Consider the following 27,153-nt stretch of genomic DNA (forward strand, 5'->3'; position numbering starts at 1 on the left):
ATGTAAAACCTAGAAGTGTTTTCCTAAAGTTTGTGTTTTGTTTGTTGAAGGGTGACTGAAACCTGCATAGGTTCAACAAATGCCTGAGAGGGCAAAACCACTGCTGTAGTTGATCCTCAATTCTTTGGAAGGTATCCATCAATACAGCCCATTTAGTCAATGCATTCGTAGAAAACATACACAGCAATTAATGGCTTCAGGGCACTTTGTACCATTTCATTTCTAGAAAACCAATGTTGGTACATTTATTCAGGTTAACTTTCATAATTGACTAAATTCTAGACCTGGCCATAGGTGATTAATGCTGCTGCTGTTTGAGAGCCTTAAAAGTCAAACATAGGAGGCTCGAGTTTAACTCACTCCCACTTACAAAATAACTGTTGAAATTCTACTTCATTGGTTGCTTTGTAATGAAACAGCTTAATGCGCAACCCATTACCCCCACCTTAGAGACATCAGCCTTTCGAAATCTGATCCACTTCAAAAAGGGTATTAAAAGCAGAAGGACCTGCCCCTCTCGTTTTTATTTTCACTGTGACCTTTTCCTATTCTTCAGAATTCGTCTCTAAGCTAAAGAAAACCCCCAACAAACAAAAGAAGATCAGTTTAACTTGACTATAGAGGGGAAATTGCAAAACTGAATGTACACAAAGGACCTGATTTGGGTTTATTATACACTGTGACCCTCAGCAGGCCTGGAAAATCCCCTGCAACTAGGTGTTGTCACTGCTATTAGGGAAGACTAAGAAACCCAGCCAGGGGTGTCCAAAGGATAGAAGGCAGTATCCAGGCTCTGAGGCATAGGTGGGGTGGCCTGTGGTGAGGGCAAGGGGGGGGGGGGGGTTGTCCTGGGCCCTGCAACCACTTAGGGACAGCTCTGCAGAGGTGTCCAGCCCCACCCCCTTTACGTTGCTGCATGCAGGCCCAGCCTCCCTCCTCCCCCCATGGTGATCTGCTGCTAACTGCTCCCAGCAGATGTGCCTCATAGAAGGGACGTGTGTTCCCCACAGATTTCTTCGCTCCCATTTTTCTGTGGTGGAGCCAAGAAATCTGCAGAAGGTATCAATTCTACACCCCCCGCAGGGCATAGGATTCCCCCAGGACTATACACATTAAGGCATTGGTTAGCAGGGGAGCAGTACACTTGGTTAAAACAACATGCTCAATGGAGGATAGAAAAGTAAATATTAGCTCATTTGTTCCTCTTCCTCATTCCCTCTGGTGCTTGTCTTTCAACACTGACGAAATGTAGTGACAATTGAGCTGACTCATAAAATGAGAACTTTTTCCTTTACCCCTGCCTCTGAGGTGAATTTAGCAGCCGTGTGTCTCCATCCATTTTAAGTAGAGTGTTAAGAGCTAATCTGGCAGGTGTGTGGGCTGTACTTAGAATTAGTCTTCCAAGTACAAAGTGCTTGGATTTTATTCAGGAACCACAAACATAAATTCTGGCAAGGCCTCTTATTGCTAGTCATGAAATAGCAATAGGGTAATATGTTAGGCTCCCTTCCACTATCGTATTGTTTTATGGCACATCTGTTCCAAGGTTGCAGCTTGTGCTCAGTGGTATTATCCTTAGATTATGATGTGGTACTCATACTAATGTTTCTTCATCTAAAAAACAAAACAAAACCACTTCTCAGAGCCATCTTTTCCTTTGAAACTGGGGAGAAGTCTCCTGGGGGGCGAAAGGAGGTTTGGCAGCTGGTCCAGGCCATATAGTTGAAGTGGGAAAGATCATAAAGGCAATGGGAAATCCAGAACAGCCTGTAACCAAACCATAGTTTGTGTGAACTGAATTGCAGCAGTAGATGAAGCAGCTAGAGCTATTACACTATTAGGTTTAGATAAACTTCGATTTAATCACTAACAAGGGCTCAAGGTGGGTGGGAGAGTAAGTAACGTTGAACTGTGAAACAGGAGTGAAATAAACTGAAGGGAGGACGTTTTTAGTGAGAGCAAGTGCAAGAGAAGGGACTCAAATGCTAGTGGACATGTGAGGGTGAAACACTGAATCTGTCTCAAAGAAAAAGCACCCTGCCCCACCAAAAAAACCCTACCTGATACCTTGCTTATCCTCCACTAACAGAATCACTGGATATAAATGAGAACTTGGGAGTTACAGAAGATGCCAATAAGGCCATATGTACATGGAGCGCTATGGTGACCCAGGTGTATGAAAAGAAAAGGGGAGACATCTATCCAGTAACCGAAAGCTCTTTTACATGTAGAGAGGAAATGGAAGTACTAGGATTGTAGATCTTAAGTGGAGGAGAGCCTTTGTTCAATGGGGTGTACAGTTCAATGGCAATTCTCTCAGGAAAAGGACAGATTAAGTGCTCCAAGCTGTTGTACCTATGCAAATATATGACCCTCCCTCATCGATAACAGGGATTACAGCCAACATTTTCAAACAGCTTGAAGCACTATCAAGGGTATAACATTATGAGTGGCAGTGAGACAGGGAAATGGACAATAGGGCTCTGTCCCATGAGAAGCTGTTCGTACACTGCCCTCAGCTTGAGGCACAGGAGAACACCAAAGACCAGACAAGAAGAGAGTTTGTAGGACTGAAGTAACAATGAGGGTCATAGCAGTGGCTGGATTCTCATTAAAAACTTTTACTAAGAAGCTTAATTTACATTGCAAGAGGCTTTTTTGTTACATTTGTGTGACAGGTGTGATTCCAAGAAGTTTCATTCCATTAGCTAGAACAGAACGCGCAGCCTGGAAGAGGCGGAGTCTTGCCTGCAAAATAAAAGTAACAATCAACTTATGCAGTCCCTCCATCTGAATAGCGGTTTATACTTACATGACCAAGGAGCATAGTCTCAAGGAAAGGGCTAGGAGGAAGCCTGTTAAAAATGAAGACAGCTACGTGTGTGTCATCTTTGTTTAAAAGGAGTCTGAGGATTACGGTTTGTCCAACACTATGAAGATACAAAGTGCCGAATACTAGTAGCAGCTCAAGGACTAGAGGAAGCCACTTTCATCCTCCGCCACAATAGCACTGAACAACTGATCGAAGGGTGAAAGTGGAGGAATTTATTCCCAATGTTGTAGAGACCATTCAAGCCAAAGTCAGACTCAGGTCTCTAGCCACATCCAGCCTGGACTCCCAGACCGAGGGAACAAGACCCTGCTGCAGAAAGCCTAGCACAGGAACGAGCAGAGTGGAGAACTGCCATGGTGGAACACAAGACGATTGGTCTGGATCGGGGGGGCCAACCTGTGGCTCCGGAGCCGCATGTGGCTCTTCAGAGGTTAATATGCAGCTCCTTGCATAGGCACTGACTCCAGGGCTGGAGCTACAGATGCCAACTTTCCACTGTGCCGGGGGGTGCCCCCACTCCACCCCTCCCCCCAAGGCCCCTGCTCCTTCCCTGGAGCCTGCCATGCCCTCACTCCTCCCCCTCCCCCACAGAGCCTCCTGCGCATGTGAAACAGCTGATTGCAGCAGGCGGGAGGCGCTGATTGGCAGGGCTGCCGGCAGGCGGGAGGCGCTGGGGGGTGGGAGCTGATGTGGGGTTGCTAATGTATTACTGTGGCTCTTTGGCAATGTACATTGGTAAATTCAGGCTCAGGTTGGCCACCCCTGGTCTGGATCCACAAAGGGACTCAGCTGTTGCAGTGCCTATCGTTTAGGCACCTCTGGAACAATAAGGGGATCTATAAAGCCTGAGTTAGATCCCTTGGCTCCTTGTACAAGGGGCGGCGGGGGGGGGGGGGGGGATTGCCTCCCTTGTAACTTTTAGCCTAGTGATTAGCGCACTCACCCAGGGTGTGGGAGATCCAGGTTTGGTTCCCCACTCTGCTGGAGAGAAGGGATCTGAACAGGGATCTCCTACCTCTAAGGAGTGTGCCCAAACCACCAGGATATTCGAATATCTCCTGTTGAAGCCATTCCACTTGGTATAATTACTGAAAGAGTCACTGGGCCACACAGACGGACTCCATAGACTGGTGGTTAGGGCACCCAGCTGAGAGGTGGGAGCTGCAGGGTCCAGTCCCCCTGCTTCAAATCACTCTTCTGCCAGGTGGAACAGCTTCACCAGAGGAGACTGAGCGAGGCCCCCCCCTCCCGATCAGAATATCCCCTAGACCAGTGGGTAGGGCACTCAGAGGTGGGAGACCCCTATTTAAATTCCTTCTCCCCATCATGCAAAGGGATGAAGTGAACCTGGGTCTCCCACACCCCAGGTAAGTGCTCTAACCACTGGGGTAAGCGTTAGGGAGGCAGGTGGCACCTCCTCCACTGGTCAGATTTGGAACATGCAGCGAACATGCTACCGCATTAGAGCCCGTAAGAAGCCAGGCAGAGGAGTGCTGGTCTTCCCCGGCTTCATGGATTGCACTGACGCATAGGCATAAAATAGGCTGTGGATGCCCAGAGTGCAGCAGTAAATTCAGTGCCTGGAGGATTAGGCAGCAGTTGAGTGAGGGTTGTGTGGATAGCAGTGGCAGCTAATTCTGGGGGTTAGGTGCCTAAGTCCTTGAGTGGATCTGAGCCACAGCAACTGTCAGAAAAACAAGGAGTTCCAAGCAGCACACAGGTAAGACACATTCACCTTGTGGCCGCACTGGACCTTTGAGAAGCTGAGTATAGACATGTCCTCTCACCTTCCCTTGATCATTTATTTGGCAGACAGCCTAGCATATTCATATTTGGTTGCCGTAGCCGTGCTGGTCCCAGGATATTAGAGAGAAAAGGTGGGTGAAGTAATATTTTTTATTGCACCAACTTCTGTTGGAGAGACAGCTCTTGAGCTACACTGAGCTCTTCTTCAGGTCTGGGAAAGGTACTCAGAAGGCCTGTCTACACTAAAAATGTAAGTGGGGGGCTTTCAGCCTCCCACACTGCCCCTCTTCAGTGGAAATGCTCCTGGTAAGGACATGCACCACCGACAGGAGAAGGATAGCGTGGACATGAACTGCTGCAGTAATTACTGCAGTAGTTGTAAAATGACTTAACAGTCAGCAGGGAGCCAGGCCAGGCTGCTGCCTGGAGGCTCAGCGCTTCCCATGGAAAGCCCTGGTACTGCCTGGAGGCTCCCAGCTCCCTGCCGCCGGGAGCCCGGCTGCTTCCCTGGGCTCTCCACTCCCCACCGCAGCCGGGCTCCCGGGGGAGAGCTCTGCACTCAGAGTCTGGGCAGCTCCTGGTAGGGAGCTGGAAGCCTTGGGGCAGTCACTGGGCTCCCCCTTGGGAGCTGACTGGCTGGGAGCGGGGAGCTGAGCGGGCACATCCCGGCGGCTGCCGGGAGGCTCCTGGCTCCGTGTGGGGAGTCCAGCAGCTGCACCAAGGCTCAGAACGGGGAGCATGGGCAGCAGCTGCGTTGGGAGCAGGTACCTGGGGGGCAGCCGGGCTCTAGCTGGAGCCCCCCCATCTACCCCAGTGACAATGTGGTTTTCTGGTCAATTTCACAGCTCCCAGCACGGAGCCGTGAAATTGACAAGAATGACAGCCAACAGCGGCTGTAAGTAATGCAGTGTCTACAGGGACACTGCATCACCCTAACTACACTGACATAAGCCCTATGCCTCATGCAGGTGGAGTTATTATGTCGGTGTAGTAGAGCACTTACTACAGCTTTGCTTCCGCAGGTGTGTGTACACTGGCATAATTACATTGATGTAAGCTGCCTTATGTTGACCTAACTGTAATGTAGACCAAGCCAGAGTGTCACAGCAAAATACAAGGTGGAACAAATTTTTTAGCCTAAGTAATTAACACATCTTCTAAGGGACCCGCAAGGTGAAGTGGCCTGTTAACACCCCTGCAGTCATGGGACAAGAAAGGGGGTATAGTGAGTTACAGATTGTTGTAATAAACCATAAATACTGTGTCTTTATACAGTCTTTGATTTGTAGTGTCTAGCAAAGTTATGAATTCAAGCTCGCAGGCTTGTCTTTTGAAAGTGTTGTGCAGGTTTTCTTTGAGGATGAGGACTGAGAGGCAGAGATACAGTGATCGCTTTATGAAAAGTGTTCTCCCATGGGTGATAGGGTATTTTTGGTTGGCGCTTAAATTCATAACTTGCTGAGTACCTTTCCCACAGCTGAATAAGAGCTCAATGTAGGTCAAAAGCTGGTCTCTTTCACCAACAGAAGTTGGTCCAATAAGAGATATTACCTCACCCATCTTGTCTTTAGGATAGTCACATTCTAGAAGATAATACCTGGATGTTCTATCTGTCCCATCCCCAGCTGTAGATCAAAGAAACCCCAACTACTTGTTGATGGAAGTTTCTCCACCACCTTCCCAATATTCCCCTACAATATTATCATCTGATGTAGTTGAGACATTACACAGTAAAGAATATTGATTTTTCTCTCAGCCCCAGTTCCTCCCTCCTCTACTGCTTCAGAATACTCAGTTTCTACCTGAAAGCCCAATTTTTTTAAGTCACTTATTGAACCTGGATTTATGGGTATGCATGTGTCTCCATACATCATCCATACTTCAGAGTCCCCCCCAAACCTCTCACCCCCAATGAAGTGTAAGAGGAAATCTAGAATCAGACAGAGCTAAAACTAAGTCAGAAAGATTAAAAAAGTCTGCTTGCATATTCTATTGATGTGGCTTAAAAAAAAAAAAAAAAAAGCAGCAGCAAAACCACATCTCCAGTAGTGATACTTAACTGCACACAAATTAAAATGCTCTATGCTGGCAAGACTTGCATAGCTTTTCATGCCAATAAAGAATGTGAACTGGTATATGGCTAATAGGTTGGTGAGAATAATATCAAATGTCACTTTGAAGGAACACCTGGCCCTGTAAAAGTTGCTGTTTTGTAAGGTGCGCAGAGAAGATGTACTTGTCCTTTGCATTGTTGGACTTGTTCTCCAGTTCCCACAGGAGATGGAACAAGCTGCCAAAAGGCAGAAGTGTCTCTTCTTTGGTCATGTCCCACTTGCTCTGGGAATGAGCACTTTAAAAGCACAGCAACAGTAAGTGTTTGGGAGTGAGTGTTTGGAGACAAGGGGGAGGACCTAACTTTCACCACTCTTCAGAATTACAGGGAATCTGACCTCACTTCTATCAAAAAAGTCGTGCTAACTAAAAGGTGCATTTACGTCAATAGAACTTTAAGCTCAACTATATGGAATATATTCTTTATAATCATCTCACTGTTATTCTTCACAACAGAACATTGCAAAGCTCAACCCTGAAGAAAGAGTCATCATCAAAGGCAGATACGTAATTACTTTTCAAATCAGTATGAGAGAGAACAAAAGATGGTGTAATTAGAGTAGCATTTACTCAATAGTTAAGGGATCAGATCTCTCGCCCAAAGATTCACAGCCTTCTAATTTGCATCTAGGTGGAACTGCACAAACCAGTCGACAACCTATGTTGGTAGAATAGCAGTATAGACAATTTGTATTGTGTAGGTGGAATTAGGGAGAGGAGGTTCAGTCACCTCACATATCTCTGTCCTCCCACTTACAGCTGAGGAAACCATCAGAAACTAACCAGAATGTTAAACACTCTCCGGAATATTAGGGAGAAGAAAATGAGATAGAAAGGGAACAATTGCTCTGAAGCAATTCTCTCTAAGTGGTGCTCACGGTCACATTGAAGAGGTCCAGAGAGCGCCCATGGTAGTCAGGGTGGGCTTGCAGCCATGAGTTCCTGCTCCTTCATTGAGAGGGGGGGAAAAAAAAAAAAAAAAAAAGGGCAGTTCTGCAGCTCAGAACTAGCCTTGCGCCATCCCTACAGTTAGTGCTTCCAAGAGCGCCTCTTAGTTTCAACTGTTTGGAGAGTGAATAGGTGTGTCCTCCTAAGCAGTTGTTTGTCAGATAGACGATGTTTCTCTTAGGATATACAGCTCAGGTATATTGAATTATAGTCACACAGCAATAATGCACAGTACCTGGGCTAGTTCAGGGGCACTGCCTTTCACAGGGAGCGTTTTATGAGCCACAGCAGCAAGATGGCTGAAACAGAAAAGTGGATTAGAACCAGCAATTCCCTTAAGAAGAGCAGTTACATGGGCTGCAGAAAGCAGCAGAACTAGGCGATCCACCCCCAACTACCAGACTAAGATCAATTTATAAGGGCCTTTGGGCAAACAGTCCTTTTCAGGACTGGATTATGAGTTTTATGTCTCACAGCTGCCTCATAAAAGAAGAAATTACTAGTTTGGCTTGCTGGTACATATATGGATTTTAGAAGTACATACTGGAAATATACAATAGGGACCAAAGGGCTATTTGGTCTGGGATACTATAACATTTTCAAGGGGACACTCACTCCTGTCTCAGTGATTACAAGTTTGATTTGTATTATCAAATTATTCTGCTTCAGTTATCCTCCTTTGTTTCTCCCTCTCCCCTCCTCCAAGAGGAGAGCCTGAGCCAAAACATTTAGATCTAGATCCAACCCTGTCCCATGTGCAAAGGGATGCAGATTTGGGGTTTTAGGTCTGTCCACAAGGGCTAGCTGTGGAGTTCAGATCTGGAACAGAGCACCCAGATGCCTGCAGGTTCTAGGTTTGCTTGTGCTGACTTGTGGATGTTACTGGAATTTGAGTCTAGTGAAACTGAGAATTAAAGCTGTTCAGCAATAGCAAATATTTCTTTCCTTACCTGAGTGTTAGGAGGTAGCTGACAATGTGCTTGGGCTGAAGATCTTCAGAGGATTTATACAGTACCTCATCGTATCTGGGGAGAAGGTAAGGGACAGTTCAGAGCTCAGCTTGCAATCACTAGAAAACGAACTCAAGTTCTTAAAACAGGAATAAAGAAAGTGACTGTAGCTGTTGCGAATAGCATCATCATCATACAGAAGTACATTTAAAACTTGCTGAATGAATACTGTAGATTTCAGAGCTCACAACAGGTGGTCAAGATAATAAATGGTTGCTCCTGGAATACTAGGTTCTGCTTTAAATCTTATCGCTGATTGTGGGCCGTTATGAGAAGAAAAATCTACATTAAATGACCACTTGAGGCACTGTCATAAAGCAGTACCTTAAAGGATGTGGCCTTTTAATAAAGGGGACTCAGAATTTTCAACAGCTTAAAGGGACTCTCATAAAATGGCCACTAGTAGATACAAACAAAAAAGTGTGTTTTCAAAATACTGAAATACAATCAGCTGAGATGAAAAACAGTATTAAAACTCAAACATGTACAGAGCTGCAGAGATAAAATGTTCCCGAATAGTTCTGTTGAGTGCTCTCTCTGACAGGCTAGTAGGAATAATCCTGCACCTGACAGCTTTGATCTTCAAAGCAGGGTCCCCTCCAAAGCAGAACTATGAAAGAGGATCTTCTGCCACTCTACTCTTTGATAGATTTCCGAGCCCTCCCATCCCAATGTGCATTCTTACAAAAGCAGAGCTTCCCTGGTAGTGTTATCTCTTGTGGTCAAGTTACAGCAAAACTGGGGAGTGGACACAGTGGGGGAGGACTCAGCAATCAGGAGACGTCTTAGAGGAACTGCACTTCTATGATTGCTCCACATTAACCTCCCATGCATGCAAACCCAAAATTGACTTATTTATTTTTGTCCTACTGTAGCACTAAGAGCCGCAGTCATGGCCGAAGACTCCATTGTGCTAGGTGCTGTCTAAACACATGATGAAAAATGTTTCCTGCCCCAAAGAGCTCACAGCCTAATGCACGTGTGCGGCATCAGTGGCCATGTGCAGGGTCCTAAGGGAAACTTAGCAGCTAGCAGCTGCTAGCCTAGCCTCTTGTGTTGCCACAAGATGTGATTTTATTTTAAAAACAATAACACAGGTGCTGGTCTCATGAGTGATCAGTATTACATGCTGGTTTCCATTTTAAAAGTGCTTAAGAACACCATGAGCTGTGTGGCAAGGCACCTCCTTCATCTCGCCAGACTTAGCACTTCCCCCTCTGGCAATGGCGGGCCTGAGGTAAATCAGCCCCACTCTGGGAAGTGTTTGCCTCCCCCTTCTGTGTTCCTTTGGCCGTGTTTCCAGGGTAGGCCTAAGGGGTGATCCTCCACCAAACAAAAGGGAAACCATCTCGTAAACACAAAACCAAAGGGAGATACCTTTCCCTGCCTCCTCACTGGGGCAGGCGTCATCCTGTTGCTTGCCCCAGGATATCAGTCCTTCCCCTAGCAGGCACTCAGGTTTGGCTGTTCCCCTAAGGGAAGGAGCACAGTCTCTCAGCCTGGAGAAGCTTATTTCCCTGCTACCAGTAGCCTGGCAGTTTCTTTCTCTCTCCCGCCTTTTCTCTCCCCAGAGGAGGTTTTTTTTTTTTTTTTTTTTTTAAAGGTCTCAGGCAGCCCTTAATTAGATTCAGGTGTCCCTAATTGACCTGAGGTAACCCCTTCTTAGCTTTACTCCTGGGGGATTTCTGCATCGATGCAGGGGCGCAGAATTCATATGGCCCACTTTTTTCTGTGCCCCCCGCACAGCAAAATGAAAAAAAAATTTTGCTGGGGCACACGCGCCTCTTCCCCGGCAGTCCAGACAGCGCGTCTGTTCCAGCGTGCCCGGAGCAGCCTCAGAGACAGGGGAGAGGGGCTGGGTGTGCGGGCCTGCGTGATCACCGGGGTGGGGCTGAGCGTATGTGCGTGCCAGTGTTACTCCTGGGGGAATCTGCGGAATGATAGAAGACCCTTGAAATCCTAAAATGATACCCCCTCCAGCCCCCTGCTGTGAGCCACTCGGGGCAGAGGGCTGTGAGCACCCCCACAACCTCAGCCCACACCCTCTGCCCTGACCCCTGCGCCCCCCCACACCCCTCAGCCTCATGCCCTGACTCCTGCACCCCCCTCATGCACCCCCAGCCCCCTGCCCTGACTCCTGCACCCCCCCACACACACCAGCCCTCTGCCCTGACCCCTGCACCTCCCTCACACACGCAGCAGCCCTCTGCCCTAACCCCTGCACTCCCTCACATGACCCCAGCCCTGACCCCTGCACCCCCCACACATACCCAGCCCCCCCACACCCTGACCCCTCTCAAACACTCGCAGCCTCCGTTCTGACTCCTGCACACCCCCACACATACCCAGCCCCCCCCACCCCTGCACCTCCCTCACACCCTCCAGCCCCCTGCCCTGACTCCTGCACCCCCCACATCCCCACCCCCACCCTGAGCACCAAACAGGAGCTCCTGCATCCTCCCCCCACATTCCTACCTTCACCCCTCGCACCAAATGGGAGTTGCCCCAGGTAAGCACTCCACACCCCAACCTCCTGCTCCAACTCTGAGCCCCCTCCCTCATCCTAGCTCCTGGCCAGACCCTGCACCCCAGCCTGCTCCTGCACCCTAACTCCCTCCCAGACCCTGCACCTCCAGCCCTGTGCTCAGTGCACCCCCACCCTCAGCTCAGTGCAGAGAGAGAGGAATGGGCTAGAACCAGGGAGAAGGTAGGTACCCACTCTATGTGGGCAGGGGGGATCCTGTTTATCCCCTCCCCGGCCCTGCTGCACGTGCAGTTTACCCCCGGCCCCTCCCTTGCTCCAGGGACCAACCCTAGGTCCCGCCCCGCTGTGTTTTTGCCCCCAGCCCCTGCCTTGCTCCAGTCAGCAGGACTAATCCTCCCAAGAGGCCCCACTGTGCTCATCTTGCCCTGGCCCCTGCCTCGCTCCAGCTGGGGACCAATCCTTCCCCCTGCCACTCCCCCCCATGCCCCACTGTCAGGGTGGATAAAAATCAATGACTTAAAAAAAAAATCGGAATTTTTTTATTTAAATTGGAATTTTGAGGAAAAAAACCTATCTAAAGATAGTTTTAATTAAGATACATTATATCTCATCATGGAATAGGGATTATAAATTATAATTCTATAGTATGAGACAATATAGTCATGTAATGTTTAAGAAAGTTTTGTAAGTGAGTTCCAATAGTTCGTGGATCAGGTACCCAATTTTATGGGGTTCCAGGGGTTTCTGTATAGATTATTTAGGTTAATCTTTCTATCTACCCAATGGGACTCAGTGCTCAGGCTAGAAGATACCATCAGAGATACTTAGTTTTGCAGTTCTCAAACTGTGGATTTGTGTCTCCAGAGGTAACATGCTTGTTAACAGCAAAAATGTTTTTAAATAAATAAATAATATTCAGAGGTGAGAAATAAACAGACCTCAACTCTATTGTCCCTCTGAAAATCTGTGTAAACAGAGTCAATCCCTTACCTCTCTTTAAAAGTGAAAAGTTTCAAGAAGTTCAATGAATAGAAGATTGTTGGGGGCGAAATAGATCTGGACAAGGAGAAGAAGTCTGGAGATAAATGTGAGAAGTGAGGGACATACGCTTGTTTTGTTAAAATATTATGTTTGCTGTTGAAGAAAAAAATCCAGAATACTTAACGTTGTTGTTTTAGTTAAATAAAACAATGTAAATGTCTGTCTGGTGATGTTCTCCTCCTAATACAGCATGGCAAGAAAATCCTCCACATTTTAATGATTAACCTGTTGAATTGGAGATAGCTCACCTCCCAATGACTTCATAAATAACTGCTTCAATTATCTTTGGTAAATGAAATAACCAATCATTCATTTTCTGATATAGCTGTAAAACTCATCTGAAAAGTTTTCAAAATAAATCACTGTTTAAAAATGTATAGTGTGTACCTTCTAAAAATGAAACCTACATCTATTTTTGAGTTGTGAAGAATAGGTATTAAGGTTATAACAACCAACAAGAATGCACTTTTATGTAGAAAACCATGATTAAATTGAGTCTTCCTGACTAGTGATTTAAATCATGATTTAAATCAAATCCACCCTGCCCTCTGTGCTCTTGCCCCTGGCCCTTTCATTCCCCAAGGGGGCCCACAAATATCTTTGGCACTGGGCCCACAAAAAGTTAATCCGGCACTGGGAACAGTGAGTTCCCACGGTGGGCCTGGGTAAGGGGGAGTGGGGGAAATGAGGGAAGTGGAGATGAGGGGGGTGGGGGAAGAGACAGTGGGGAAGGACGAGGGATGGGATAAGGCAGGGGGAGGGAATGTGGGAATGAGGGGAGGGGGATGGACAGCAGCTGGGGCTCCCCCATTAAGCAGGCCCATCGAACCCTCACCCTGACAAGCCCTACCCCCATAGACCTGGACTCCTCTGACAAGCCCCCCACACCCAGATCCTCACCCCACTGAGCTCCAACAGCTGCACTTGGACTCCCACCCTATCAAGCCCCACTCTCCCAGCACCTAGACCTCCCCACACCCAGACCTCCCCGCCAAGCCCCATCTTCCCACACCCAGACCCCCCCCCAAAAGCCCAACCATCATCACCTGGATCCCCTGTAGAGTCCCATTGCCCCTACACCTGGAACCCCCCAACGAGCCCTTGTACATCCAGATCTTCCACTGAGCCACCTGCACCCAGATTGCCCCACACAGAAACCTCTCACCCCACGCCTGGATCCCCCCACACTAAGCCCCTCCACACTTGGATCCTGCAGGGCTGAGCCTGCCCACCCTCACCTGGTGCACCTGGCGCAGAGGGGCAGGACCCCAGGGTGTTTCTGGGGCAAGCCCAGCCCTTGCACTGTCAGGGTCAGGTGCAGCCTCACTGCTGAGTCCCTGTACTCAGGGGGGGGAGATGTGGGCTTCAGGGTGATCTCCCACCTCAATGCAGCCAGTGGCCCATGCTCCTCACTGCCATGCTGGAGCCACATTTATTTATTGACAAATAAAATTTACAGAATTGTAAAATATTTTGCACATAATTTTTAATTTCTTGACACATAATTCCCTTAGGAGTATCAGCTTGTAGGAAAAAGGGCCTTTAGCATTCTAAGGCTAACATATCGGACTTCCCAGACCCTCTTATAGCCGTCTGGCCTGACTTTGTCACAGTTGGTTGCTAATACCAAGTTCACTGAACTATCAAGCAGCTATTAAATGAAGAGGCTAGTCTCTGCTACTGCAATCTGTTAGCCACATGAAATAAACTAATGAGTAGAGCTGGCTGAAAGTCAGAATTTCCGGTCCATGGGAAATTAAAAAAAACAAAACTGTTCAGCTTCAGAACAGAAACAATTTTTGAAATTTGCTGCGGAAGGGAAATTAGAAAAAAATAGTTTAAAACTTTTTGAAATTGACCCTGGGAGCCAAATGCCAAGGTTCCAGCTTCAGCCAAAAGCCTAGAAGCCCTGGGAACCACAACAGAGCTGTGAGCCTCCGAGCTTGGGAGCTGGGGTTTCCAGCTCTGTGACAGAGAGCCTGGAAGCCCTGAGAGCTGGGGACCCTGGAAGTCCTGGGTCTGCTGCCCTGGGGCAGTCCACATGGCTGAGCTGTATTTCATCAAATGTTCATCAACACTGACATGTTTCCATGAAACATTTTGGTTTCAACGAATTGGCATTTTCTGACTGAACCCTAGCTTTGTCTGAAAATTCTTGAGCAGCTCTCCTAAAGAGTTCTTCCATCTTCTGACTGCCAGAACCTGGGAATGGAGGACAGAGGATGCATCATTTGATGATTGCCTGTTCTGTTCATTCCTCTGAAGCACCTGACACTGAGACAGGATACTGGGCTAGATGCACCATTGGTCTGTCCCAGTACGGCTATTCTTATGTTAAGTGGAATAAGTCAGCTTCTGCAGGGAAGATGTGCTACCACAAATCTACCATCCCAAGGTATTCACTGGTCTACAAACATTATCTAGGTTAATGATGTTTAGCCTGACCAGTTCAAAGGCCAAGTATTTTTGTTATATTGTCAAAGGCCACAATCAAAGCAATGAAAGTGGGTTTAAGCCGCTAGGAAGGCTTTTGCTCTTGACTGCCTGGAGGGAGGATGGTATGAAGAGTGGCAGCATGGTGCAGGGTCTAGGACATTCAGCTGGGAATTCTGGGCTCTATATTCAGCTCTGCCATTAACTTCCTGTGTGGCACTGGGCAAGTCCTCACACCTTTCTGTGCTTGAGATTCCACACCTATAAACTAGGGGCAATAATGCTTGCTCAGCTTTGTCAGAATGTTAAGAATTATCAATGAAAAGCACTATATACGAACTAAGTACTATTATTAGGGATTGGTTTGTGGGTGTTCTTCATGGCTACTGGAAGTGGGTGGATGTTCCATTCCCCTCCTCCTAAGAGCATTTCCTCATCCCTTTTCCCATGGGATCCAGAGATCCCATCCACCAGGTCTATGTTTATGATGATAATCAATGTTTATATAGCTTATTACATTTACAAAAGAACTGTACTAACCTTTACTCATTAGCAACTAAGTAACAATTAGTTACAGGCACCCAATATTGTGAATAGTATTAACAATTAGTAACAGGCATCCAATTACTCAGAGGTATTTTCCCCACATGATCATTTTTCATTCAGCTTCTGAAATCAACACATTCATTTACATCTAAACATGTGTATTACAAGTATGGGCTTGTGCAACAGGCCCAATGATCAACAAGTTATTGCCTAAAATGTTCGTTTCTACTCTTCCACTGCCATGTAACTAATAACTTATTCAACATGCAGGCATCAAACCCCAAGGATCTGCTTCTTGGAAAGACAAACAGTAAATACCTGAGAAGGTGCTGAAGGACTGAGATGGCCTGTGGATCTTGTAAACAAGCTGTATTAATGTCAGTTGATTGCCCGTTCCTACACATCTGCTCTAAACTAGAAAACAGAAGAGCCCAGTGTGAGAAAACAAATGCTTTGGTAAATTTAAAAATAAACAACCTTCACCAGCAAAGCTGCATAAGAATTAAAACCAATGTGCACTTAAAGGAGAACAAAATTTGAATCTAGATACACTGTTTGCAAGCTGACTAAAACATTTGAGTTAGACTAGCTGAGTTAAATCCAAGAAAAAAAAAGCTATTTTACTTGAGCCAGCATTGAATATACATGTCAGTAACTTTACAGAAAGATCCCCTGAAAGAACATGACAGTTTAAAAGGGCACTGTCAAGTTTGACCTTTTTGGAATAAAAAAAAAAAAAAAAAAAATCAGTTCAGGAGTATGACACAATGCTGATGTCGACAGTCTGACCGAGTGCTTTATCTTCAATCTCGGTATTTCTCCTATGGATTTTTAAAATTTCCTAAGGTACAATTTTGTGTGATCACAAAAGGACATAATTAAGGCTGGAGTTGGTCACTGCAGCTAGTGACAGTTCAGTCAAATCACAGTTTAAATGTTGTAGCAAGGTGTATTTAGCATATCCAGAAGACTCCAGGTCAGATTCCTTGACTATAGCTGAACACCACTGATCTGGGGGCCAGTCTTTGCCATACCCTAATTTGCACCAGCCATCCCAAGCGGCTGTTACAGCAGCCAGGAATTACTAGGACTTCCCGCCTGGCCATGCCCCTGCCCCAGCCAGAGGGAGAGGGCTTGCAAGTTTCATTTTCCTTGGTTTTCCCATCTGAGGTCTCAACTGAATGGATGAGAGATTCAAATCTTTAGGAAAGGCTTCATCACAAATGTTACTCAGTCACTGGAGTAAAATAGACGTTAATAAAAACAGAAAATTTCTCCACTCTGGAAGGCTCTTCTTACCTGTGGAGTCTGGCATGTGTGTACTGCAGGAATACGCCTGTATCTCCCCGACTTTGGAGAACCCGGTCCCAACTAAACTGATAATCGGATGATAGAAGACCCTTGAAATCCTAAAATGATAACAGTTGCTATTCAGCATCATGTAGCTAGTGTTCCCAGTGCCAATTTATAGTCTCTCACAGAAGAAGGAATAATCAGAAGACAGTTTAAACAGACCTGAATTATGAGCGCTGCAAGCCCAATCTTTTCTGCAGTCTCAAGAGGGTTTTCCAGTTCTTTAGTTGCTGAACAGATACAAGCAAAAACAGATGATGAAAATCTGCAACAATGTAACTGGTTCATGGGTCAGCACTACAGAAGCTGGTGGAAGAGCAGATTTGATTAAAATTTATACCAGCAATAAAACAAATTGTCAGACTGCAAGGGCCGACAAAGTCTGAATGTAAAACTTTTTACATCTAGGCTACCTTTCTTTAAAAGAACTAGGGGTCACCAAATGAAATTAATAGGCAGCATGTTTAAAACATACAAAAGGAAGTATTTCTTCACACAATGCACAGTCAACCTGTGGAACTCTTTGCCAGAGGATGTTGTGAAGGCCAAGACTATAACAGGGTTCAAAAAAGAACTAGGTAAGTTCATGGAGGATAGAGGTCCATCAATGGCTATTAGCCAAGATGGGCAGGGATGGTGTCCCTAGCCTGTGTTTGCAAGAAGCTGGGAATGAGCAACAGGGATGGATCACTTGATAACCTGTTCTGTTCATTCCCTCTGGGGCACCTGGCATTGGCCACTGTCGGAAGACAGGATACTGGGCTAGATGGACCTTTTGTCTGACCTAGTATGGCCGTTCTTATTTTCAATATGATTCATAGATTTTAAGGCCAAGGGGATAGTCTAGTCTGACCCACTACGTAACACAGGCCATTGAATTTCACCCTGTAATTCTGGCATCAAGTCCATAACTTCTGGTTGAGCTACAGCATATCTTTTAGAAAGACATCCAGAGAGATCTCAAATGATGGAGAATCTAGCACATTCCTAGGTAAATTGTTCCAATGTGAACCTTATTTCTAGTCTGAATTTGTCTGGCTCCAGCTTCCAATCACTGGGTCTTATTACGTCTTTGCCTGCCTGATTAAAGAGTCTTCTATTATCAGAAATCTTCTCCCACATGAGTACTTATGGACTGTGATCAAATCCCCACTAAGCCTTCTCTTGGATAAGCTAACTAGACAGAACTTCTTAAATCTCTCACTGTGAGACTAATTTATCTGCCTTGAAACATCACTGATAAATAAGCTAACAAAGGATACCTGTTTTCACTGCAGCTGTTGGAAGGACCTTGGCTGGAAAGTTATTTTGTGACTGCTTTCAGCAATTCTTCAGTGAGCAAGCAGCTCTCTCACTCCTGCAGGAATCCACTAAAGGGACTGTTTTATTCCTATTTCCCCCCGAGAGGTGAGATCACACAGTGCTAAGCTGGGATCATAGCGCTCTTCACAAAGACATTCAGAGACTGCACACATCACCTCTGGTTTGGAAGGAATGTTAGCTCCAGGTGCACCAGTCCACATCTTCAGGCAATATATTAAATTGTGTTTGGACTCACTAACTTCACCTAACGTGGTGACACTCTTGGTCTATCTAAAACATTCCATTTTTAAATTCCGATCATATCTGCCTTCTGTCTAGGTCTCTTCTTCCTATTTGCAGGAGGATCCTAGTGCAGTCTCCTATGACACAAGGCTGTCAAACGCACTCTGCGGAGAGGGCCTTTTTAATTCTGGTCTATGGGCTAAGTCTACAAAGTCAGAGCTGTACACTACTCTCCATCCACAGCTGATCTCCCAGTTGGAGATTTGCACAAAGACAGAGGGGAAGATATGGCCGTTATGTAAAATCTAAACACACCACTCAATGGGAACGAAGATGCACATTTACAACTTATCTATGCCATTTGCTAGGCTATTTGCACACGCAGTTACCAGGTTTGCACATGCAGCTGAGGTAATTGTCCAAATTAGTGAGAACTGTGCACCTTAATTTTTTGAAAAAAAACTTTCAAGGTGTCATCCTTGGGTTTCATCGCTAATGCCCCACCGCGATGAGTGGGGGCGATTCACATCACTTAGAACTGTTTGCCCACCTGCTTGCTTAGGAAGACAACTCTGCATTGGTTACACTGTTCATGTCTGGAAGGATTTTTTTGCAACTCTAAGGGCAGATGTTTATATTTTAAATATATTCTGCAGAATGCAAGCTTTCATAAGCCAGTCAGAGGGGCTTGTTAGCTACCTTAAGTGGGCTAGTTCTAGTGTGCAAGCCAAGTATTTAACACCATCATAAGCAAATTCTTCCTGGCAACATGGTGGGAAGACAACCCTTGCTGTAACTAGAAAACCCACAGGGCCAACTGCTTACAATTACCCCACCGAGACACAAAAACAAGCATCTCCATCCCCACCACTTTCTGAGCCCAGGGAGAAGAGAGATCAATGGCAAGCCCTTCAGCATCGGTGCTAGGAGCCCTGCTGCACAGCTGATCCTGAGTTTGACACCATGAAGTTGCAAGGATGACTCTCACCCAAGGTTTGCTGCATTTACAGGAACTTGGAGCACTTAAGCAAATTTTTTTGAAAAACCATCAATTCCCTGGTTCTGTGCTGATGTCCCTTCAGCCTCCCCTCAAAATTAAAATGTATTAAAATCCCACAGTATCAGATAATGATTGAAATTATTATGTATTAGTACCATAGGTTTACAGGGTGCTTTACAAAACACAACTTAGGTGCCTGCCACAAGGAGTTCACAATCGAGGTAAGACACATACAATTCAAGGAAGCTGGAGTGGGTAGAAGCAGTCACAGCTGAGGTAAATCAATAATGAAAGGCTTTGCAGAAATGGTAAGGAGATATTTGAAGGAGAGGACAGTGGATGTTTGTTGCACAGAAAGAGAGGCTGATCCAGCAAGAAAAAGGTCCAGAGGCACAAGTGGAGCAGGTGCTCCTGGGGGAATTCTGCACCACTTGCAATGTAAAATTTGCACAGAATTAATGTTCTATGCAGAATTTCATTTTTCCCCATAGAATTGGTGCTGCAGAGCTGCTGACTGCCACTAGGTGCCACTGGACCCAGCAAGTCTGGCTCCGCAGCTCACAGTGTGCCTGCACAGGAGGTGCGGCAGGGTTGTGGGTCCCAGGGCTGCCAGCCCTGCTTGATCACATATTGTGGCCGGGCTCCCTTCCCGCACGGCAACTGCCGGAGCCAGTGAGCTGCACCCTGCGGGGAGAGGTAGGAGCAACAGCTGGGAGCTGCATGGAAAGGCCGCTGCTTTCTGGGAGGGGAGACTGAGGATAAGGGAGGGGGAATGCTCCGGAGGGAGATGGGGGTGCATGACTCAAGTGACACCCTCCCCCACTATCAGCAGGTACAGGCCATCTCTGCCCGGTGGGACAGTAACAAAGCTGTGTGGGGCAGAGCCTGTGACTGGGCTCAGGAAGGGAAGAGGGTGCGGGTTTCTGGGCCAGGGGGTCCCCGTGCAGACCCCCCAAATACCCCCTCCAGCACCTACCAACTATACCCCTCCTCCAGCTCCCCCCGGCAGTGTCCTCTATTTGGGAACTTGAAATACGGTAACCCTATGGGGGCTGGAAAAATGAGAATTGACTAAAAGACCGGAAGGACCTATTATTCCCCTAAATTGTGCCCAGCTGGCACGTGTGACACACCCAGACTGAGGGCCCGACAAAAGCATAACAAAAAACCAGGAAGTGGGTTGTCGAAGAGGCTTCTTGAACTCTCTACTTCTGGGGGAAATCTTTTTTGTTGTCTGTATTGTTACAGACATACTTGCTGACAGGCATTTTGAAATAAATTACCAAAATGATTGAAACTGGTGTGATTATATTGTGTTATTTTGACAAATAAAATATACAGAATTTTAAAATACTGTGCGCAGAATTTTTAATTTCTGGGCACAGAACTCCCCCAGGAGTAAGCAGGGAAACAGAGAGAGCATTAAGGAGAGAGGACTCTACTGAAGATAAGGCTTGTGAGAAGGTGTAGAGGGAAAAGAGGATACAAGAATGGAAATGCAGGCAGCACAGAGTTGTGCAGAGTCTTAACAGCGAGGACAATGAGATACCTAATAGCCCATATCACTATAGGCAAGATTTTCAAAGCAACAGATGGCAGGTAAGTGCCTTTGGAAATGCCCTCCCCAGCATCTGAGCACTTCAAACATTAATGAAACACTTCAAACAACCCTGTGAGTTAGGGAACTATTGCCATTTTACAAGTGAGGAAGTGAGGCAGAGCAAGATTAAGGATAGTGGGTAAAACTTTCAGAAGTGCCTGTGTGAGTGAGGAGACTAAGTTCCATTTTCAAAAGTGATTTAGGAGCTTACATGCCATTCATTCCTGGGTTCTGTTCCCAGCTCAGCCACTAACTTGCTGCATCATGGTAGGATAAAAGTGCCTTGCCCGTCCATCAAAAGGGGCAATAGCTTCCCTACATTGCAGGGTTGTTGTAAGGCAACATTCATTCCATGTTTTTCAAGCTCTATGGCCTCCTATGCTTCAGGAAAGCTATTTGAGATTCTAGCTATGGAAGGGCAAAGTGTTATTACTACTTTATTTATATCATTACAGATGGTGGAAAGACACAGATCAGAGCCTGTTGCTCTGGGTTACTGGATGTGGGGGAGGGTGTTGGAGGGGGGGAGGAGAAAGGGATATTGTAATCTGCATGGGAATATTTCAAGAGAAATGAATAAAACCTGAGTCAGCTAACTTTTTGCAGAAGCCATGTTTTGTAACATCCTTGAGCGAGCTTCATTTAAAACATCTTCCAGGAAAACCACCTCTCCTTTTCGTGTCTTCATCCCCTGCACTAGCCCAAAAGACACATGCTGACACCTGCATTGAAAACAGCAGGATCTAAAATCATATTTTAATCAACAGGAATGTCTGCAATGTTTGTTTAGGCAGGGCCCTGAACCAGGATGTAACAGTAACTGCTGAACAAACATCATTCAACATAGAAAGCTCAGCAATGTCATCATTACCTCACTTCAAAAACCATCTCTCCATGCACACCTTATAATTAGACAGAAAGGACCAGAATTATGATAACCTGGTCATTCATACACGCTCAGGAGACTGGTACTTTGTAGCAGCTGTGTTAGGCTTTAATATAGAAGACTCAGTACAATAAGCTAAGAAGAGGCAGGATGTAAAATATTACACTCATAAAAGTATATTAGCTCTTAAGATTATTACTATTTGAGCACACAGTGTACAGATACGGAGGTGTAATGACTTTGATGGGCAATATTTCCTCCTTTCTTGCTTTTATGTACCCTACTGTTCATATCAAGGAGCTTCAAGGGGCCTATTAAAGGTTTTCTGATTATCATTGCTTGTTTTTCCTTTTTAATATATCTCCACTCCAATAAAAAAGTAGCAATTATGACAACCACACCTACCTTTCTGCCCACTGGTAGCCCATGAGCTTCAGAATTTGGAACAGCTGTTCAAAGTGAGTGTTTTGACTTTTATCTGTCTTAAGGGAAAAAATGAGTGCATTTTAGAAGACATCCCTGCTTAGGTAGAGAGACAGCAGAACTAAGATCTAGAAAACAGACTGGATTTGAAATATATAATAGCGTAAGTACTTTGACATCAACCCACTCTAGAATCTTACTACTGATAAAATACTTTATCTTTTTTAAAACAGTTTATTCTATATCATTTTAGTACAGGCCTTTGAATTAATCTACTTTAAATATCACCTTTGAATTCATACATTTTGTCTAATCTCCCATCAGAAAGGATGCATTCATATCCAGGTCTGAGCCTTGAAGCCCCTGTCATTGGCGCTTGATTTACATCATCAATACAAATACTGGGCAGAAACCCATGAAAGCCTATAAATGATATACCAGTACTGGCTGAAAAGGTTTCCACTGAAAGCCACAAGGCAGTTCCTTGCTATGGTCTAAATTCTCTGCCTCTCCAGCACTGTCATCCCCCCATAAAAAAAGGCTCCAGAGGCGATCCTGGCAATTACAGGCCGTTAAGCCTAACTTCAATACCAGGCAATCTGGTTGAAACCATAGTGAATAACAGAATTATCAGACACACAGATGAACATGATTTGTTTGGGAAGAGACAACATGGCTTTTGTACAGGGAAATCGCGTCTCACCAATTAGAATTCTTTGAAGGGTCAACAAACACATGGACAAGGATGATCCAGTTGATATAGTGTACTTGGACTTTCAGAAAAGGTCTCTCACCAAAGGCTCTTAAGCAAATTAAGCAGTCATGGTTTAGAGCAGTGGTTCTCAAACTAGGGCCGCCGCTTGTTCAGGGAAAGCCCCCGGAGGGCAGGGATGGTTTGTTTACCTGCCGTGTCATTGTGGCAGCTATTTACAAGGGGGTAATGGTCTCAAAATTGAATCCAAAATGTGGGGTCTTCCTTCTCAGCTATGTGTTACTTGGCAGTAGGTCTGTAGTGAATACTCTAGAGCAGTGTTTCCCAAACTTGGGACGCCGCTTGTGTAGGGAAAGCCCCTGTCGGGCCGGGCTGGTTTGTTTACCTGCCGTGTCCGCAGGTTCGGCCGATCGCGGCTCCCATTGGCTGCGGTTCGCCGCTCCAGGCCAATAGGGGCCGCAGGAAGCGGCGTGGGCCGAGGGACGTGCTGGCCACCCTTCCTGCAGCCCCCATTGGCCTGGAGCAGCGAACCGCGGCCAGTGGGACCCGCGATCGGCCGAACCTGTGGACGTGGCAGGTAAACAAACCGGCCCGGCCCGCCAGGGGCTTTCCCTGAACAAGCGGCGGCCCTAGTTTGAGAACCACTGGTTTAGGGGGAAGGCCCTTTCATGGATCAGTAACTGGTTAAAAAATAGGAAACAAAGGGTAGGACTAAATGGTCAGTTTTCACAATGGAGAGAAGTAAACAGCAGGGTTCCCCTGGGATACTGGGATCTTTTCTGTTCAATGTATTCATTAATGATCTGGAAAAGGAAGTGAACAGTGAAGTGGCAAAGTTTGCAGATGATACAAAATGATTCAAAATAGTTAAGTCCAAAGGTGACTGGGCAAACAAAACAGCAGATGAAATTCAACACTGATAAGTGCAAAACAGGGCCGGCTCCAGGCACCAGCGGAGGAAGCACGTGCCTGGGGCGGCACAAGCTAAGGGGCGGCATTTCGTCCATTCTTGGGGCAGCACAGTCCAAGCGGCTTTTTTTTTTTTTTTGCACTTAGGGCGGCAAAAATGGTACATACAAGACTCCTGTTAATATACCCCAGAATATTAGCCTTTTTCATAACATTGTTGGCTTATATTCAATTAATGAGCCACTATAACCCCCAGATCCTTTTCAGGAGTACTACTGCCTAGCCAGTTATTCCCCATTTTGTAGTTGTGCATTTGATTTTTTTCCTTAGTAACAGATAATGCTCATCTCTCAAATATTAATATTTTAAATTAAATATACATTTGCTGCTCTCCTCATCTTTCAATTAATCTCTCCTGTGACTGTTACAGACTTCCCATTGGAATTAGCCTCTCTCTGTACTCAACAACAGGTTTGCTATAGGCATCATGGGATGCAGGTCCCCTCACCTAGTTAAGATGGCAGAATTCACCACCACTCCATCATTCTAGTTTGCTCCTGAACTACAGCCCCACAGGCCATATTTGACAGACCATTACTGCAAGAACGGAATGATTTTTGTTCTCCTTTATTCTTTTTCAAGCCCAGGCCAGGAATTTCCAGAGCTGGAATTAGTAATTCATGCATTAAACGGCTCTTGATGTGCAATTCCAACTGAATCAACAATAGAGCAACTGATGTACTGTAAACAAGCTATAAAATTCAGATTTGTGACAATATACTGGGACTTTAAAAATTAAAGTTCTACGTAAATGGATTTTAGAACATGACTTTAATTGTATATTTTATATCCTTTTATACGCTAAAACAATGATAAGAATCAACTTTTAACTTGATTCAATATTTAATAACAATATTTATCTGGAAAATGACCTGTTGATTGAGTAAAAGCTATTTTTGAGCAAATTACAATTAATTTTTAAGATGGTGAGTCCCACATGATTTTTCAGCCATTTTGTGGGTCATGAACCAAAAAAGGATTGAGAACCATTGTGTGGAATAGCTGCTGTGCAGTGAGGCCCTCTAAGTGTCTATTGTGATGCCAAGTACCATGTGCCACGGTCACACTGGGAGCAAGAGAGGCCCTGTATTAATAAAAGAGTTAAACTCAAAGTGTTGCGTGCATCTACAATTACTTACCACATAAATCATAGTATCACAGTTATATTTCTTCATTCGGTCTATAGCAGCAGCAAGATCTCTGGAAGAGATAAATGAGAAATTCTCAATCAAACTAAATACACCTCATTATTTAGAATGGGTTGCCTGCTGGGAAAATTCTCTACCATTGTGGAAAGGGAGGGACTGTAAAAATGAACAAGTGCGTTATGGTGAGTTTTCACCTTGTAATGAATCCACTGCCAGAGACAGAATACCAAGTTAAATGAATCAATGTATACTTCATGCAAAAGAGTAAGCATCTGGTCTTTGTTCATTACATATTTTTAGAATTCAGTGTTGCTGTTTTTAAACTCATTGATTATGGTCAGAAAAGCGAGCAGGAAAAATGACTTCTTGCACAGTACAAATCTGGTCTCTGTGTCCCTACTGGGACAGTGAAGTGATCAAACAACTGGGGGAATCTTGTGAGCAGAGAAGATAGCACCTTCACGGGACCTGGACATAGACTATGGAGCTCACTCCTGCAAGAGATAAGAATGACCTCTAACCACAGTCTCAGAACTGAATGCAGAGCACCTCTTCAGTGCAGCTTTTCTCAAGAAGTTCTACACACACACACACTCTCTCTCTCCTCCCACCCAAACACTAAAAAAAGTCTGATTTTTGTCAGCTTTGTGGTATGAATTAAAGTGACTGGGCCAGAAAGATGGTGGTAACAATTGATGTAGCAGGCTATCAGCACTGCAGAGCCAATAAAGATGTGGAAGAGCAAACTATGTTAGTCTACATCACGCTTCATGAATAAGAGTGCTAGTCAAGTTCTTCTAAAATCTTTGTTGTGGTCAATTATTTGTTAAGCAGAAAGAATATAGCTTTGTTTTCAGTCTATTCATATGGTTGATAGCTGGGACAAAAAAATTGTCCTATAAATAGAGTAGATTTCCTATTGGACTCTTAGAGAATAAATCTAGAAAAACGAGGCTTCATTTTTTAAAGTAACTACCTATCTCTCCATAGTTATATTGTCACTGTAACCTTCAGTTATTCAGATTATTGACTAGTCAATATCTTGTAGTGTTCCTATAACAAAAAGCTTCCAGTGTTTAAATCCCTCAAAGAGACTACTAATGCGAATTACACAAGAGTTTACCACTGAACTAAATCCAAAGTGTAGCATAGACAGAGACACTTGCCTTGTTATATAAAGAGATGTCCCATCACTACGCATTACAGTGGAAGACAATGAGAGGTCTCTTTTTTCAGAAAGATCCACTACTCTTGTTCCTTTGCTGAAAATGAAAAACAAACAAAAGAAACCCCAACCACATAACATCATTTAAAATAACTGCAAACCAGAATTGAAATACAGAATCCAGGAAAAAGAATCAGATGACACATACATAAAGAAAAGATCTTTCTTCATGCTGCCCGCTATTCTTGGAACAGTCTCATTCCTCTTGTGCACAGAGAATCTTCCCTCTACTCCTTCACATGTCCTTTGCATTAGTAGGAGTATTGCCAGCAGATCGAGGGAAGTGATTATTCCCCTCTATTCGGCACTGGTGAGACCACATCTGGAGTACTGCATCCAGTTTTGGGCCCCCCACTACAGAAACGATGTGGACAAATTGGAGAGAGTCCAGTGGAGGACAACGAAAATTATTAGGGGGCTGGAGCACATGACTTATGAGGAGAGGCTGAGGGAACTGGGCTTATTTTGTCTGCAGGAGAGAAGAGTGAGAGGGGATTTGATAGCAGCCTTCAACTACCTGAAGGGGGGTTCCAAAGAGGATGGAGCTAGGCTGTTCTCAGTGGTGGCAGATGACAGAACAAGGAGCAATGGTCTCAAGTTGCAGTGGTGAAGGTCTAGGCTGGATATTAGGAAAAACTATTTCACTAGGAGGGTGGTGAAGCACTGGAATGGGTTACCTAGGGAGGTGGTGGAATCTCCATCCTTAGAGATTTTCAAGGCCCGGCTTGACAAAGCCCTGGCTGGGATGATTTAGTTGGGATTGGTCCTGTTTTGAGCAGGGGGTTGGACTACATGACCTCCTGAGGTCTCTTCCAACCCTAATATTCTATGATTCTATGATCTCTCTTTCATAACCACTTCTTTCACCTTGCCTTCCATTGCTGATATCAGAGAATTGCCTGTTCTCACTCTTGTGGCTCATCTTTTATGAGTGTTGGTTTCACACATGTTAAGATTGTCACTACCTCAGGACAGGGACACATCTAACTCAATTTATTAAGTACCACGTACCACTATGGTGCTATATAACTAACAAACAGCATAACAGGCCATTAAATAATTAGTCAGGAAGACCATTTTCCCCAATATGAAACACTTTCACTGTGCATAGTTTTAGCTGCAACTCCACTGCTTCTAC

General features: G+C 45.3%; 1 protein-coding gene across 2 annotated transcripts in view; it reads right to left on the reverse strand.

Annotated features, from left to right (window-relative positions):
* Window positions 1–2,661: 2,661 nt before the first annotated feature.
* The window catches only part of RARS2 (arginyl-tRNA synthetase 2, mitochondrial), a 59,306-nt gene continuing 34,814 nt past the window's right edge, over window positions 2,662–27,153 (reverse strand). For both annotated transcript variants that reach the window (XM_065401570.1, XM_065401571.1), the window contains 10 exons: window positions 25,957–26,052; window positions 24,782–24,842; window positions 21,944–22,020; window positions 21,250–21,374; window positions 16,670–16,737; window positions 16,454–16,563; window positions 15,473–15,568; window positions 8,590–8,664; window positions 7,875–7,938; window positions 2,662–2,748 (listed from right to left, as the gene is read on the reverse strand). In XM_065401570.1, the coding sequence (XP_065257642.1) occupies window positions 2,662–2,748; window positions 7,875–7,938; window positions 8,590–8,664; window positions 15,473–15,568; window positions 16,454–16,563; window positions 16,670–16,737; window positions 21,250–21,374; window positions 21,944–22,020; window positions 24,782–24,842; window positions 25,957–26,052 (859 nt within the window). The remainder of the gene's footprint in view (window positions 2,749–7,874; window positions 7,939–8,589; window positions 8,665–15,472; window positions 15,569–16,453; window positions 16,564–16,669; window positions 16,738–21,249; window positions 21,375–21,943; window positions 22,021–24,781; window positions 24,843–25,956; window positions 26,053–27,153) is intronic.

The sequence above is a fragment of the Emys orbicularis genome, chromosome 3, assembly GCF_028017835.1.
Source record: "Emys orbicularis isolate rEmyOrb1 chromosome 3, rEmyOrb1.hap1, whole genome shotgun sequence".
Lineage (NCBI taxonomy): Eukaryota > Metazoa > Chordata > Testudines > Emydidae > Emys > Emys orbicularis.